Raw genomic sequence first — 15,804 nt, 5'->3', positions numbered from 1 at the left:
TATCGCACCTCAACTCGTAGCCATGTCTGACCCTCCCAAGAAACCAGGATCGCTGCGGGATCGTATCGCAGCATTTGAGCACAAGGGTGCAGCATCAACACCCCCTCCGGCTCCCGCTCTACGGCCGAAGCCAGCAGGAGGCGTCGCCTGGAAGCCCCGACCACGCTCACCGCCGCCTGCCGACGAGGCCCATGGATCAGACAAGTCTGGCGGCATGTCCGCTGCAGACGCGAAAGCTAGCATCGGTCAAGGAGTCAGCTTGAAGGAGCGCATGGCCGCCCTGCAGAATCTCCATGCGTTCGGTGGTGGGCCTTCTCCTCCGCCCAAGCCTGCCACCGAGAAGCCCAAGTGGAAGACACCGCCGGCGGTGGCTGCCCCTCCTGCGGAGGAATCTGAGGAGACGGAACATCACAAGTCTGCAGCGACGGAGGTCAGTGATGATGCCCAAGAACAACAGCCTACGGCGCCCGAGGAAGGCGAGCCTGTCGCTGGATCAGAGACGGCTGAGGCGGAGCCGGATCCTGAAGAGGAAGAGCGGCAGCGACGCGCAGCTATTGCGGCGCGCATGGCGCGCCTCGGAGGAGCAAGGGTCGGAATGGCTCCTCCGGTATTCAGAAGGAAACCCGAGGTGAACAAGCCAGAAACCTCGAAGGAGGAAGAGCACGAAGACAAGTCTCAGGAATCCGAAGGTAAGCCAACAAAGTGTGTAAGAAAGTCTAGTCGTCCTGACAATTTAGCAGAACCAGTAGTGTCACCCCCGACTGCGACATCTACGTCAGAGCAATCAGAGGATGCCACCACAGGTATGTGCCCAGTTCTCGAGTTTTCGAACGCATTGATGAAGCGATCGCAGATTTTTCTGAGGGAAAGGACCCTGCATTACTCTTGCCCGAACCCACTACCGCCGCGTCCACGCGATCAGCCTCTATGCCCGTACCTGTGGTCCCACGGCGTGCTGCGCCTCCGCGCAAACGTGCAGCCAAGTCCCCCTCTCCGGGTCCTACCAAAGTGCTCCAGGACAAAGTGTTGGAGGGGAGCCCGTCGTCGACGCCTGGTATTCCAGCTGTACCCGAGTCCGCTACTAGCGCGGAGGCAGTCTCACCACACGGGGGTCGCGAGTCTGCACTGCACGAATCCCAAAGGGAGAGATTGTCAGAAAGCGTGGAAGCACCTGTGACAGCAAATGAGGAAGAGACCACGACAACGTCTCCAAGAGTCCCTGCTGAGCCATCGGAAGCGCCGTCGGCAGAGGAGGCGCTCGCACATATCGCAGGAGGCGAAGAAGAACTGTCATCGCGTATTGCAGCTGAGCCGGTTGATGCTCCAGCGCACACCCCGAGCGATGAAGCCGAGATCCTGTCCGTTGCCGCCGAGGTTCCTGTCCCAATAGCAGAGGTGGAAGAAGTGACCGCCTCTGAGGAACAGGCGGAGGTGGTGGCTGCTCCAAAACCCCTTGCACAGCCAGAAGAGGATGAGGATGAGGCATCGCGACGCAAGCGCATTGCAGAACGGCTCGCGAAGATGGGCGGTGTCAACCCGTTGGCCAGCACTCCTATCCATGCGCCTGTTTCTCCTGCATTCGACCCTGCCGAGTCGGCCACCATCGAGCGCCGGCAGAGCCTCAGAAGAGATAGTTATGATGTTGCCCCTACTTCATCGCAGTCCCCTGCGCACGACAAACCTGCTGTGTTGCGCCGTGAAAGTACAGACTCGCAAGTGCACCATGCTACAGATGCACCCAAGTCGCCCCCGATGCAGCAGACATCGCCTAAACTTAATGCATTGGGCAGGAAGGGAAGCGTAGGGTCAGTGAGGTCAAGCACGAGTATTGAGCCTCCGGCAAGGAGGGCGTCTCAGGATGGTGAATCTTAATTTTATCTGCTGTCTACACGGTAATGTGTAGGCCGCTTCAACTGTACAGTAGTCATTGATCAATCTGCTCTCATGCAGCTCACTTATCCATCGCGTCTCCGACGCAGAACTTCGGGGAGGAAGCTCACTATGTGACCCGAATGTCTCATGGAAACACGACAGATGAGGAAGTCGGACCGCATGAGCCACACGAGGCTGTACACGAATTGCAACAGGTCACAGAAGAGGAGGAACGCGCAACAGATAGCGATTATGAACGTGGGTACGAAGATCAAGAGACGCAGCTGACCAGCGAGACACCATCTTCGATTCAAGTGGTGGACGCTGCAGCCGGTGGTGAGGCAGACACCTCGCAACATGAATACATTGACATCGACTCGCCCGTGGAAGCTTCGCCTCCTCCGATCGCACGAGCACCACCTCCTTCTCATTCCGCCCCATCAAAGAGACAATCTTCGGTTCCGCCTCCTCGAGCATTGCCACAACCACCGGAAGAAGAATACACAGAGTCAGCACAGGGTCGGCCTCCGCCTGTGCGTAAAGACACACGTCCGTCCTCATCACACGCGGAAGTAGTCGAGGCTCAGGCGCTGAGTACCTCCTATAAATACGGTCCGCCTTCCTCGCGTCCTGTCACCTATCTCGAGGTTGAAGAGCCCGAGCAGCTGATCGAGACTTTCGATCATGACGTAGATGATTATGAAGGTGAGGGATTCCAAGGAGAGAATGTGCAGCCAGAATACGAAGAGGAGGTGAAGGATTTTGCTGGAGACGATGTTGCTATAAAGACGGCCGTAGCTTCGCAGGGGACAGAGGAAGCTGAGGAGGAGGAAGCCCCTCCTCCGCCCCCTCCGCGGAGGATATCTGTACCTCCTCCTGTGCCTGTGCATACTCAACCTGAGCGCCGAGGAAGTGTACGGGAGCCAGAATATGCCCATCCCGCGCAGCTTTCTCCTCCTCCTCCTCCTCCGCCTGAGCTCAAACCTCAACCGCTATCTCGCCCTCCGGTTCCTCATATTCCTGCCCCCGTTCAACATGTCTCTCAAGCTCCCCCCAGTAAAGTTGTGGCTCCTCCACTGAGCCGGCTTCTTACCAGCGAACGAGAGGTGCTGCATGAATCCGACGGTGGTGAGTGTGGCATAACCTCAATCTCCTTGGTATATTATAGTGACTGGCCTGTAGATCCCATAGATCCCACCTTCCACAGCCCCAGAAAGTCTCCCACTGTGACAGCAACGTCACCTTTACCTCCCCCGCCAGCTCCTGTCTTGCCGTCGGAAACAACCGAGGCTCCAGAGGATGAGCTTATTGTCCCTCAGAGTTCGGATGAGCAGGAAGATCCTGAACAGGCACGTCGGAGGACCATTGCTGAGCGGATGGCGAAGCTGGGAGGCATCAGATTCGGTGCGCCTATGTCTCCGCCCGTGCGCCGTCCTCAGCCTCCTCCCCCTCCTGCGGAAGGCCATGCCGAGGATGTCTCTGCTCCCGAACAAGAACATGAAGCTGAGGATGTCCCCGCTGCTGAGCAAGAACGTGAGGCTGAGGAGGCACCCGAAGAGCAGGAGGATGAGTTTGCGCGCAGGCAGCGCATCGCGGCTAGGATAGCTGGTATGGGTGGAATGCGTTTTGGCATGTTACCAGGAGCAGTACCTCCAGCGCAGCCGGTTCAGCCGCCTGCAGCGCATGAGCAAGCGGACGAACCTCCAGTAGTCAAGTCGACTCATCCCCCACAACGTTCAGCCCCTGTCCCGCCGCCAGCACCTGCGCTACAGCCTCCAGAGAATGTCCCCGATGAGGGCGAACAAATAGAGCAAGAAGAAAGCGAAGCTGAAGAGATCTCGCATGATGAAGTACAGGACGAGCAGCCGCCGCCACCTGTCCCACCGCGGGAAGGCAGACATGCCTCTACTGGACGTCCACCAGTACCTCAGATTACTCGTCCGCCTGTGCCACATGCGCCTGCCCCTGTGGCGTCACCAAGAGCTGAGAGGAGTTCTGCTGTTCTTGAGCCAACTTCCCCCCACACGACCTTCAGCTACCCACCGCCACCCAGTCGTCTACCTCCACCTCCCACTAGCGACTCGCAAGGAGAATACGTGATAGTGGAGGGCGAAGATGAATTACCTCCGCCGCCACCTCCGCCTCGCACAGTGAGTCTCAAGAAGCCTTCCCCACAAGCTGCTCCGCCACACCCTCCTTCTGCACCTGCAGAAAGTTCAGAAGTTCAATGGGTGATACCCTCTATCCCGAGTGTAGACTTCGGCGGTACAACCGATCTGTCTTTGTCTGCTCAATGGTCCGAAGATTCTACCAACTACCCACCACCTCCGCCACCCTCCAAGGCTGAGCCTTCTGGATCGCCCAGCCAGCCGCCAGCACAGTCGCCGAGCCGTCCACGTTCCGAGTCTCACCTCACCGCCGACGATCTGATGGCTCAGTGGGGCCGTGTCGGTGTGCAGATTGTCGAGCACGCCACGACGCTGTTTGAAAAATCAAAGAAGTCCTTAGTCGGAGATGGGTCGTACATTGGATTCGTGACGAATGTATTGAGTCAGGTCCCCAACGCCGCCCAGCCAGAACCACCGTTCACGTCCTTCGGTTACCTGATCTATGCACAGAATGGCTCGTCTGTGCAGCGGCGCGTTAGCGAGATCATGCCTGGCGATGTCATCGTTCTCCGCGAAGCGAAGTTCAAGGGTCATAAGGGCCTGCAGATCTATCATCAGACTGTTGGTGCTGGAGAACCACTATATGCTATCATTGCGGATTACGAAATGAAGAAGGCCAAAGTCAAGGTCTTCCAAGCCAATCAGCACGTTGGGCAGCAGGTGAGTCGAATCTGAGCAGTCGCTTAATCTCTACTGTTCATACTCATTCACTATACAGACTGTCGAGTCCGCTAGTTACCGCCTCGAAGACCTAAAGAGCGGATCCATCCAGGTTAGTGCTTCATGTTGGCAATCCTCTACGGTCGTTAACGTCGGTTTATCGCAGATCTTTAGGGTGCTGGAAACGTAGAGGCCAACCACATTTCAAGCTAGCGTCCACGTTCCTCTACAGAATCGCATCTCTTATAATTTCTGGACAATAATGTGTATCTATAAAGGTGAAATGGAATGGATTTGATAATCTGGTATGACAAGTACTATCCTCGTCAATCGGCAGTTCCAATTGTCAAAGTGTCCTTCAATAAGGTATGTAGTCGGTGCAAATATAGCGTACTATGTCCATATCGTCTCTAAAGTAAATCAACGGACACGTAACATGGCTCTTCATCATCGAAAAGATTACTGCTAAGAGACAACCTCGAGGACCCGAGCGCAGCTGGAGGATCTACTATTCAAAATCCAGTCGCAACCTTGCTCTGGGGGAACTGAAATGCTGAATATTGCCCCAGCGACCCGACATATGAGATTTGGAAGTGAAGCGTTGCTAGCTAGCTCCCAGTGGTCCGCAACGCATGACCATACCGACCTTTCGCGATACTTCAGAATCATCCATATTTTAGGATATTTCGCCGTGTACTGCTTTAGCAGGGTTGATCTATGAATCTATCGCGTAGTAGAATCGCGAGGCATCATCATTCCAACGCGTTTGTGTACCATAAATGCCGGCCGCTGCGATATTAGACTGTCAGAATGAGGCAAAGATCTTATTCAGGAATTGATCACTCCATCGTGCGATCGCTGGAGGCATATTAGCGGCGCGCACGCTGTTCGGGCACAGAAGGGCTGACAGCAGCAAACAAGCACATAGATTGAGCGAAAGCACAAACCATCCTTACAGTTCACTTCATTCAGACGTTGCATCAGTTAACTCATCCGGCTGCAGCTTCCTCAACCAAAATGGTCCTACATCAGCGATGAGCTTCACCTTACCACGGCAAAATTGAGAGGCGTTACGCACCAACAGGGTCGTGAACGGCGTGATCTACAGTCGTCCACGTACCCAAGACCCCGAAACTTGATCTTACTCCGCCGACTTGCACTCCCTCCGAGCTGCAGCGATAGAGACAATCCACATCGACCACGACCACGATATTTCAGGACTAACCTCCATATAGCGTTGCCTTCCTCTCCGGAGACCTGCAGTACGCACGGTCAGGATGTCGGCAGCGCAGTAGGCAAGCCAGGAAGGAGCTTACAAAATGCCAACGTATCTGGTCGTCCGGCGTCACCCTTACCCAGCCAATCATTGTCGCTCCGCCCTCAATGGCACCTGCAAAGTTGATCTTCGGACGCTTCCAATGCAGTGCGTCGGTTTCGAATGATATCACGCGCATATCCACGTCGATCGTCCTGAAAATCTCTTGGAAGTCGGGCGCCTCGAAGATAGCCGGATGCAGCGGCACGTTTGGCGAGATCTGCTTCGATACACGTCAGCTTTCACGAAGTACTCAAAGTGCACGCGAGGCGGCTTACATTGAGGTTGTTATACACTGGCAGACGACTGAGTTGAAGGCTCTACATAGTGAAGACACTCACTTACCGAGAAGCTCGCGATGGTCGCAGAAACAGAACGAATATTGCCACTTGCCCGCAATGCCCGCCCAGTCCTTCTCCTTGTCCAGATCCAACTCCGCGGAGATGACGCTCTGACAGAATGGCAGGCTCATGGGATAGATGACGAACGTGCCCTCGTTGAGCTGCTCAAGGTCCTCGGGGCGGACAACGTGCATGGACATTATGTGATGGATTGCCTGCATGTGCTCCCAGTTGACGCATCCGCTCGCGTCCATCATGAACGGGCCGAACTCGTTATCCCATTTGTACCGCCGCATCGTGTACACGTACGCGCGCGCCGCTGTACGCCGCTCCGGCGCCGCATCGCGCACCGTCAGCCCGAAGTAAGTGTGCAGCCGCGCGCGCAGCTGGCGCTCCTCCTCGGATGCCGCATCCCAGTCGCCATGCTCGAGGAAATTTCCACCGTGAAAGTATGCGGCGAGCCAGACCAGGTTCAGAGAGACGTCATCGCTGAGCAGGCCGGGCGTCGACGGCATCTTCGTGCACATCTCGAGCACGATCTGCATGAGTTTGAAGCGTTCTTCTGGATTGCACTTGTCGGGATCAGTGAGGAATGTCCGTGCTCTTACTGAGCGCAACAGCTGTGTCTTCCAGTTTATTTCTGGCGGGAGAGGCTGGCCGAGGTTGGTGCGGCGCTGGCGTGGATCGTCTAGACACTCGGTGAGGTATAATTTGCGCCAGAGACGCTGCTCGGGATCATCGATGTAGCTGCGCAACTCCGAGCAAGTCTGAGCAACACTGGCTACGTCCAGGGCGTCGAGCTCGAGTAAGATCTGATCCAGGAGTTCGGGGGGTAAATCAAGGAGCTTCTCCATCTCACAGTACTGTCGATCCTGAGCTCAATGGGGGTTTAGGTCTGCGCATGAGATGCTGTCTCTCCTGCTTCGCTGAACGGTGCAATCAGTGAATTCGGGCGCTTACAAATGGAATTCATTCAACGTACGGACCAGTGCCGCTCGTAAGGAGCTCCTTCAAACAAATCAGGGTGAAAGGCCTATTAGCATCCATTGCCAATAGAATCAGTCCCTTTGTGTGAACAGTCAAGTCATGATACAGATCAGTGCTTACCGTCTATGCTGAGAATGGAGTGAAAAGAGAGCGATACCGCTAGGCGATGTCGGAAAGATCAAGGTGTGCGGACATTGCCGGAAATCATATGTCAGGTTGTGGCGCCCACATATGCGCCCATCTTTCTTTCCTCTCCCATCATATTATCAGAATCTCTATCGATACGTCGAGCATCAATCACTAGAGACATGGAGGTATTTTCGAGCGTGCTATATGCTGTGACAAATGTTAATTAGATAGTCAACCTTTAACAATAATAAGTGGATGTTACATGTGCCGCCGCAAATCTAGAATATGATAGCCACAATGAAACTGTGGTATATTACAAACCATAGTTTGGGAGTATTATACTTCCCATAAGAAATTCAACATAACGGATTGGCGGGGGTTGACATTTATATTTCCATATTTGTGACTACGCGCATTCTGCGAAGTTTGAATTTGGCCTGTAGGATTTTGCACAATCCCATGTATGGTCTCAAATGTTAATTTTACTAGACAAATTGCGACCAACGCAAATAATGAACTAGAATCTGACTATCTAATTATCATTTGCTAAGCATATTACACGCTTGAAAATGGCACCATGTCTCCCGTGTTACTGAACGGCGGCTGAGTGAGTTCAAGACGGGATTGTACGCCATGAGACCGTCCCGCAACAGCACGAGGGCAGTAGAAGCCCGCTGGCACGTGCTTTTGTCCGAAATGCTCGCGAAGCCGGGTTTCGATCTGCTCGCGGAATTGGTGCAACGCCTAGGACATAAGAGATTCCTTCGGAGTCTCGATGAATGCACAGAGCTCAACCATCCCGGCCTGTTTGTTGGTCCGAAACCCCCGAAAGGTCCTCAGCAACGGATGTCGCTCATCGCTCTTCAGCGGATCATCAAGGTCGCAGACGAGTTCACTTTCCCGCATGGTATCGAATTTCGGTATATGCTCTTGCGCACAAACTCCTCCTTATATGAGTGAGCTCTCTCCTTTTGGGACTGGTGCGGCATCGTATGGCTTAGCGGGTGCACTTAAACCCTTGCCTGTGTGGAGTTACGTCGACTTCGACCAAAAGCGTCGAGATGTCGAGCTCAAAAGCGCGGAGCACGCTCTTCTGATCCATTTCCTCGCAATGTTCGGCAGGCCTGTAAATAGCGTTTCCTTCGATCTTCGTGAACTGTCGCTCATGAAGTCGGTATGCAGTATTGGTATACCCTTGGCGACTCTCCAGACGTTGTGCCTGCTGCAAGGAAGAAGCTCATCTACGACGACGAATTCAATCCTGAAAACCTCGATCATGTGTTCGCCGTCTTCGCAAACCGTTTCGTGCTACAAATCAGTAATACGAAGTAATCGATCCGGATCGCTATGCATGCCGTACGCAGTCATATGCGCCTCCTCACTGGCGTTTTTGATGGATTCATCACCACCACCGCACCTTCGGAACCTATGCTTGCCATCGCTGCTGCAGATATCTTGAATAAAAACCCGCGAAACTACGCAAAAGCTGTGGGGACGCTGATTCGACAACTCATTATCGACGGGGTCGTGACTGACCGAGGACGACAAGGTGAATTATGCACCAGGCTCTTATTCATCCTCGCGCGCGGCAGGGCGACGCTTCCCAATGGAGGAGAGTTCGTCGACTGCTCAGAACCCGCTCGGCGCGGTGTCCGCCCTGTGCAACTGAAACTTTCTTACAACCTTGCTTGGCGACGACCTCGGCGTCAAGCATCCGCACAAGGGTAAGGAGGTCAAATATCTTCTTTCTGATGCAGGGAATGTCTGGATGAACTTCACGCACTGGACTCAAACCGACGAGGGAATCAGCATTGTCACTCCGGACTGGCTTTATGAGCTGTGTTGCCGAGGTGTCGCCGTACAGTGCACCCATGGTCAGTCGGTATTCGATTCACTGGTCGTAACATACGGCAGAGCCCTCGCCTAGCCTTTCAACAAGAGTTTGAACTTTGCTCGGATATATCGTGGCTCAGACGAAGGTGCGAGTGAACGCGTCTGCACTGAAGCTAGCTGCTGGAATGGCAGGCCCCAGTGTGATCGAGACCACTGACGAATCAGGCCAGCCTCTGCGATATAAACCCACCAGCTACAGATGCTTTTTATGAACTTCGCCGCCGATAGTGCATTCGATCACTCTGACGGGTCTCGCACTGATATCCAATTTGGGAAGCCTCAGAAGTCTTCCGAGGGAGGGCATAGCAGCTAGCTAGGTACCTTCCGGACTTCGAGGAGGAGAAACGATACTGCCTGAACATTTCCGGGGGGCATGATAGTCAGGCTTACCCTGTATTTACAAAGGATTTCAAGACTCAGTTTAATTTGCTTTTCGCGCACACGATCTCCATGCACGAGCACTTCAAGAAGGCCGCGGATGCCATGGAATCGGCTATCGACCCTATATCATCGAGACTAAGTGGATACCATTCGACTACTAACCCTGTATCGATGAGATCCGAGAAGGAAGCGGAAAAGGAGAAAACCAGGAAAGGGAAATCGAAGCCAAGAGGGTCGGATACTAAGTGGATGCGGGCTAATGATTCCATTGTCTGACGATGGATGCTGCCAATGATGACCATCTTCTGGTGAGCAGATGGTCGTGGAGGACATGATCAGTCTTGTATTCTCGCAATGTACCATTGCTTTGGATTGTGCTCTGTGATGGATCGTCAGTTGGAATAAATAATCATGAGTCGCCCGCCGGACGTGCCAGTTCGACCTTATAATCCGCCGGCACGATCATGGCGCCGCATTGGCAGGGAGCTCAGCGCTTCAATTGCCGCACATGGCAGTGGTAATATCATGACGGTGCAGCCTGCCGCGGTCGAAGACTTGATATCCTCTTACAGCACCCAGAGTCGGTCTGACCTTTACGCTAATCGTAAGGAATTTATCGAAATATTGGGGTCATTCGTCTTGTCGAACTGACTAGGAGGAGGCAAAGGCGACCAAAACTGCGTCGGCATAGCGGGAAACAAGCCGCTGTGACATAATGTGAACAACGAATTCAAGCTAAAACGGTACAGCAAAGACACTGCTAGAAAGCAACTTGCTAGCATTCCTGATCACCTGCCAAAACCCCTCTCGCCCACGCCGCATCGCTCCTCAGCCTCTCCGCGAAGAACTCACCCAACACTTCTTTCAATTGCTTCATCACACTCGCGTCGCCCTCTTGGGCTTCATCCAATGGCACCGGCTTCTCGCTTCGGGGATGAAGCACCTTCAATGCATCCTAGATAAACGAAATCATCAACTGAGACAAACGTGGCATTGCTCACACAACAGCTCTCACCATGACAGACTCCGCAATTCCGCCCTCCTCGCCAGGCATGCACTCGCTCCCGACCACCTTCGCCCCGCCACTCTCCACGAGCCCCTTCCGCACTGCTTCCTTCCCGATGCCGACGAGGCCCTGAATCGCGCCCTCGCGCGTGCTTCGACTCTTCTCTGGGGACACGAGCGCGAGCAACAGCGTCTTCATGATGCGTGGCGGCAGCGAAGGATATGTCGTGGAATATTGAGTGAGGAGGTGAGAGAGTATCTGTGCGGCTGTCGTGCGGAGTTGTGTTGCGTGTGAGGGCGGGAGGGAGGAATGTAGGAGGATGGAAAGGATGGGTGGGAGGAGTTGATGTAGCTATAGCGAGTCGTTGTGTTTCGTTCATATACCGGAATGTAGCTGATGGGAAGACTCACGTATGGCTCGACGAACAAAGTCGGGTTATCCAATATCGCCCCGATCACAGCAAGCAGCACCTCCAATACCTTCCCGTCGGCCTCGTTCTGCGCCCCGCCCTTCAATGCGCCCACAACGCCCTCTCCTACCCACCGCACTAAATACGGCAGCAGCGCCTGCAATCCTGCATCGTGCTGCAGGCTCGCCAGTGCCGCGGTACGCTTCGCGTAGTCCGCCGTCGGCGGGAGCAGCGACGATGTGAGCCGCGTATAGTACAGCTGCAGCTCGCGCGAAAGTACCTGCTTGACGAGCAGCTGCGGCTGCTGCTGCTTCTTCGCTGGCTGCACGGGCGACGGCCGGTCGGACGACGGCGGGGTGGGAGGAAAAACCACGCCCGGTCGCGCAGGCGAAACTGTTGTGGGCTTCTCATGGTCAGTTTCTTTGGGTATGGCAGGAGGATTTTCGGGTATGAGCGGCTGCACGCCCTCGACGGCGAGCCAGTGGGCCGTCCAATGCGGGCCTTTCGGGAGAGTAAGCTTCTCTTCTCGCAGCACGCGGTCGAAATCGATTTCCTCATCCTCGACGAAGTAGACGTTGCCCGCAGCGGAGTATTGTGGAAGCGGCGGGACGCGGCGGAAGGTGGGGGGATTGTGTGGGAAGTGACCGTAGAGGGGCTCGATGTTCAGCACGCGAAGGGCCTGGTCGATGTCGGAAGTCGTGAGGGTGGTGCGCCTGGCGTGTCGCATGAAGCGCGCTGCTTCCTAGTAAGAATCAATGCGGAAGGAAGGCGGAGAGGAGGAGGAGGGACATACCTCGACGACCTGATGTATTCGGTACTCGACGTCGCTTGCCAGTGCTGACGAGACTGTGTCTGAGAGATTGGAGATATTGAGAGATTCCGCGACATCCTGTGACAGTATCGTGCGGTGAGAAGCACGGGATTGGTAGAGTGTACCTTAAAAAAAGCATACCTTGATGATGTCCGGCTTGAAGATGCCTGTGTATTGCGCTGATGGCACTCGCATTCTCTGAGGCTGTTTGCTCATTGTGACAGCACAGGAGGATTCGTTACTGTTCAGGTTCAGTGGGATTTTGTGCAAGGGGGACACGCAGGTTGAGTAGAAATACAAGCGTTTGTGTGCGGGGTATATATATATATATACGTTGGAGTGGGAGGACATAAGGACACATAAACGCCCATGGCCACTAATGCGCATCGCGAGTCGGTCACGTGGACCGTCCATACACGGCAGACATGATGCGATTTATCAATGTGGGAAATTGTGTGTGAATGTCGACTGATTTCTTACACATGCGTCAAACATTTGCAACCATGGCATTTCATGTTGAAAATGTTTCACTTTGGCTGTGAATGTGCACTATTTGCCATTTAAATGCTAAATTGGCAAAGCTTTGCCACAAATGTAAGACATCAGCTGACATTCCCACACGATTTTTCACATTTATAAATTGCGTCATGTCTGCTGTGATAATGGCCGCGTGGCGGCAAGTGTCACTGCAGACATGATACTTGGTTGAAGAGGCGCCGGGCACCGGTTCCAAATGACACGAAAACTCAATCACAGTAGCGGAAGATGCGGTGTGTATCACTTACATATGCGAACGTAGCTCTATATTACATCTCTGCAGCCTCATATTGGTGAACAGCAACAACGCAGGCAAGAGCCAAATAGGATGGATCACTTAAAGAAATGAACGACTTCGAGCATTGTCGTAAAATGATGAATACATGTTGCAGCTATGGGAAGCTGTCCCAGACTTCTTCCATGTCATCTCGAGACCCTGCCGAGACGTTGGGCCCTCGTTCTGTTGCCGTACACGGCCTACCGCAGGGTAAGTCTCTGATCCACCACGAGATGAAAACATCGCTGACTGTGTGGGTGCATGCATTGTCGAAAATGAGGTTGAGGCATCCATCATCTGAGAAGAACCGTCGCCAGTGAGGGCAGCTCCAGCGAGTGCAGGACATGGTGCGGATGTCGTCGAACGAGAAACCTCAGTCTTCGTACTTTCTCCTTGCAGTGAGTGCCTTACCGATAATCACTGATGGTGTATGAGCAAATACCGCGACGGCTGAGAAGATGTGTGGGGTATGCCAACACGATCACGTCAGCGAAGATTGTGTTCATGATGATGGTCGACCAGAAGAAGCATAGTGGGTAGAAGGCCGATTCATTGTGGTTACGCATAAGATCAACGCGGATGTTTGGTCCAGTGATTCGAGCTATAAGGTCCATTCCCTGTTTCAACCAGAGATACGGTTGCTCCTGATTCTCCTCGTCCGATGCATCTATGACATATTCGATCACGAAACCCGGTAAGTTGCTGATGTAGTCGAGTACCACATCCCACTGACTATGTGGCGTGTATAGATCGTAGTCATTAGGCTGCCACAAAGCGTCGACGAGTAACAGTCTGGCAGCAGCAGAACCAGACAGTATGGTGCCGGTGTCACGCATCATGGTGCGGAAGTCATCGGTGTCCTCGGAGACGATGCATACCGGTGAACATAACAGTTGCATGAATAGAAAGCAAATATGATGAACTGAACATGACGAAGAACCCGCTGACATTGTCAGAAAGACAGACGCAAGATCTTCAATTGGCTCCCCCCACCGGAGGAGTAGCCAGGCCCATAACGTGATGCGACCGCACATGCTTAAAATTGTCACCTCCCCACCAGGAGGGTGCTATAGACAGGAGCATAATGAATACGCGAATCATGTAACCCATTCACCGAAGACGGCAGAGGCGGCAGCGGAGGAATGAACAAGAACAAACAGGTGTAGTACACAACGAGAGCGACGACTGTGAAGGAAGGAGACACGACATAATCAGCACTGCAGACATCACCACAGAGGAGTGGACAAACGTACCGGTGAAGCAGATATCGAATGCATTAATAATACACCTGGTGAACAACATGGAGAGCGACATGAGGATGTCCAGCACAGAGAAGACAGGAGGTAGAAAGCAATGAAGGCTGAGGAGCCGGATATCGCGAATGAGGGCAAGTTGTGGAATGAAAACAATATTTCGTAGGAGAAAATATTCCATATGAACCAAAGCAATATTTCGTATGAACCGTGCACAAAACGGGCCAAATCGCAACTTAGGGATCATGTAAGCACAGGCCATCCCCATACGTCAATAGCCAAATTTGTCATTTGAAACCATTTATCACTGTGAAATATCACAGCCTGCACAGATTTATTTTTCCAAAACCTGATAAAAAATGGTGAAAATATCTTTAGTCTGGATATAGAAACAGTTTGAAAATCGGGTGGAGACAATTGAATTATATTACAATTGCTTCACCGAAACATATCGGTATCACATATTTTTGGATTGAAATATCTTCCTTTGAGAAATAGTTTCACTATTGCTGATACGTTTCGGTAAAACAATCGTAACATAATTTAATTGTCTCCGCCCAATTTCCAAACTATTTTCATATCCAGACATAAGATATTTTCACCATGTTTGCATCAGGTTTCCCGTGGAAAAATAAATCTATGCAGGCTGTGTATGTTGATTTGATCCTTTGCCTTTAGAAAATAAATTTACCTGTGTGACAAATGGTGTTGCATATTCTTACTTAAGGCCTCAAGTTGAAACAGCTACAAATGATGCCACATATTTTGCCTTGGCCTCAAGCCGGAGATTATAAATATTGCATACAAAATATAACAGGGTTGAGAATAGTACCACAAATTGACAAATTTCCGCTCAGAACAAAGCATATAGATGTACATTTGCAACAATGCTACATTTTGTATGCAATGTTCAGGATTTGTAGAAGAGGCTTAGGCAAAATATGTGAATATAATTTGAAGCCATTGCAAATCAAGCTTCAAGTTCATAATATCCAATGTCATTTGCCACAGTGACAAATTCAGTTTTCTAAAGGCAAAGGACCAAAGCAACATATTTCATAGTGATAAATGGCATAATGTCTGCAGTGTGTAAGTGGCCCGCCAGTCTTTCCAAGTTGTACTCTGCCATTTTATCAAGTAATAAAGATAAGCAATGAGCAGGAATGCATTGAGTATCTCAATTGCAAATATAATTCCTGCTACGATAGTATACATACGTGGGTCTTGTCGATTTGAAGCTTACAAGGCTCTTCATGAAAATTAGCGATCGGTGGCACATGTCTGCCCTGAAGTGATTGCTCCACCAGCTCGTCATTATCTCATGACCTTCTCGATGTGCTCATCTCTGTCAGGGTATGGCCTGAGCTGATGGAGGCTGGTAGGACATTTCGTGATTGACAGTCGATCGTAAAATGTCCTACAGAGTCGACAGATCTCATTTTAACGTTATCCTAGACATCACGGCCCTCAATGCAGATGTCAATCATGCTGCCTGTGCTGATGAGATCGTGTTACGGATTATGCAAACCAGACCTTCATGTTTCAGGTTTCTATTTCACCTGTACTAACATTAGCTCACCAATTACTTGGCTCGCAGCGGTTAGTATTTGTCTTGGTCTATTTCATTTACTCTATGAATAGCTGTAGGAGCCCCTTGTACTAGTACCCCAGACTATAGGTCTGCGACTATATAAAGGGGCGGAGCAGCAGCTGGAAGATAACCTCTTCCACCTGTGACTCTGAACGTTCTCAGTTCTAGAACCCT

At 52.2% G+C, this 15,804-nt stretch overlaps 6 protein-coding genes across 6 annotated transcripts; 3 read left to right on the top strand and 3 right to left on the bottom strand.

Annotated features, from left to right (window-relative positions):
- Positions 1–21: 21 nt before the first annotated feature.
- On the top strand, positions 22–5,017 carry LAESUDRAFT_722922 (uncharacterized protein; the record flags this gene model as incomplete). Its single annotated transcript, XM_040908305.1, has 7 exons — positions 22–689; positions 741–803; positions 854–1,861; positions 1,951–3,000; positions 3,055–4,700; positions 4,759–4,812; positions 4,867–5,017. Coding segments are annotated over 7 exons (4,513 nt in total), but the record flags the coding sequence as incomplete, so codon positions are not given.
- Positions 5,018–5,388: 371 nt separating this feature from the next.
- Positions 5,389–7,389, bottom strand: LAESUDRAFT_722920 (uncharacterized protein). The gene is made up of 7 exons (XM_040908304.1): positions 7,339–7,389; positions 6,361–7,282; positions 6,294–6,310; positions 6,017–6,235; positions 5,926–5,957; positions 5,779–5,870; positions 5,389–5,723 (listed from the first exon to the last, which is right to left on the bottom strand). The coding sequence occupies exons 2-7, from the start codon at positions 7,208–7,210 to the stop codon at positions 5,665–5,667; spliced, it is 1,269 nt and encodes a 422-aa protein (XP_040766936.1). The 5' UTR covers positions 7,211–7,282; positions 7,339–7,389; the 3' UTR covers positions 5,389–5,664.
- Positions 7,390–8,168: 779 nt separating this feature from the next.
- On the top strand, positions 8,169–8,804 carry LAESUDRAFT_756839 (uncharacterized protein; the record flags this gene model as incomplete). The annotated part of the gene is made up of 3 exons (XM_040912221.1): positions 8,169–8,379; positions 8,474–8,598; positions 8,655–8,804. The coding sequence occupies 3 exons, from the start codon at positions 8,169–8,171 to the stop codon at positions 8,802–8,804; spliced, it is 486 nt and encodes a 161-aa protein (XP_040766935.1).
- Positions 8,805–10,371: 1,567 nt separating this feature from the next.
- LAESUDRAFT_722918 (TAF-domain-containing protein) lies at positions 10,372–12,317 on the bottom strand. The gene is made up of 5 exons (XM_040908303.1): positions 12,114–12,317; positions 11,955–12,050; positions 11,163–11,903; positions 10,762–11,103; positions 10,372–10,701 (listed from the first exon to the last, which is right to left on the bottom strand). Exons 1-5 carry the CDS (start codon positions 12,186–12,188, stop codon positions 10,522–10,524), a joined length of 1,434 nt encoding a protein of 477 aa, XP_040766934.1. The 5' UTR covers positions 12,189–12,317; the 3' UTR covers positions 10,372–10,521.
- A 555-nt stretch (positions 12,318–12,872) lies between these two features.
- On the top strand, positions 12,873–13,192 carry LAESUDRAFT_722917 (uncharacterized protein). Its single transcript, XM_040908302.1, has one exon. The coding sequence runs from the start codon at positions 12,882–12,884 to the stop codon at positions 13,104–13,106; it is 225 nt and encodes a 74-aa protein (XP_040766933.1). The 5' UTR covers positions 12,873–12,881; the 3' UTR covers positions 13,107–13,192.
- A 1-nt stretch (position 13,193) lies between these two features.
- LAESUDRAFT_756837 (uncharacterized protein) lies at positions 13,194–13,625 on the bottom strand (the record flags this gene model as incomplete). The annotated part of the gene is made up of 1 exon (XM_040912220.1): positions 13,194–13,625. The coding sequence occupies one exon, from the start codon at positions 13,623–13,625 to the stop codon at positions 13,194–13,196; it is 432 nt and encodes a 143-aa protein (XP_040766932.1).
- Positions 13,626–15,804: the final 2,179 nt, after the last annotated feature.

This window comes from Laetiporus sulphureus (genome assembly GCF_001632365.1).
Source record: "Laetiporus sulphureus 93-53 unplaced genomic scaffold LAESUscaffold_8, whole genome shotgun sequence".
In the NCBI taxonomy this organism is placed as follows: domain Eukaryota; kingdom Fungi; phylum Basidiomycota; class Agaricomycetes; order Polyporales; family Laetiporaceae; genus Laetiporus; species Laetiporus sulphureus.
This window is presented reverse-complemented; position numbering and strand designations above follow the sequence as displayed.

Excerpts from the sequence above, each read along its gene's own strand:
- LAESUDRAFT_722920 (XM_040908304.1), bottom strand. The coding sequence starts at position 7,210 with ATGGAGAAGCTCCTTGATTTACCCCCCGAACTCCTGGATCAGATCTTA. Across the intron at positions 5,871-5,925 it reads GAAGGCAACGCTATATGGAG|CTCGGAGGGAGTGCAAGTCG; the intron begins GTTAGTCCTGAA and ends CTATCGCTGCAG. Across the intron at positions 5,724-5,778 it reads CGCCGTTCACGACCCTGTTG|GACCATTTTGGTTGAGGAAG; the intron begins GTGCGTAACGCC and ends TCGCTGATGTAG.
- LAESUDRAFT_722918 (XM_040908303.1), bottom strand. The coding sequence starts at position 12,188 with ATGAGCAAACAGCCTCAGAGAATGCGAGTGCCATCAGCGCAATACACA. Across the intron at positions 11,904-11,954 it reads GAATACATCAGGTCGTCGAG|GAAGCAGCGCGCTTCATGCG; the intron begins GTATGTCCCTCC and ends GATTCTTACTAG. Across the intron at positions 11,104-11,162 it reads CTTTGTTCGTCGAGCCATAC|CTACATCAACTCCTCCCACC; the intron begins GTGAGTCTTCCC and ends GACTCGCTATAG.
- LAESUDRAFT_722917 (XM_040908302.1), top strand. The coding sequence starts at position 12,882 with ATGATGAATACATGTTGCAGCTATGGGAAGCTGTCCCAGACTTCTTCC.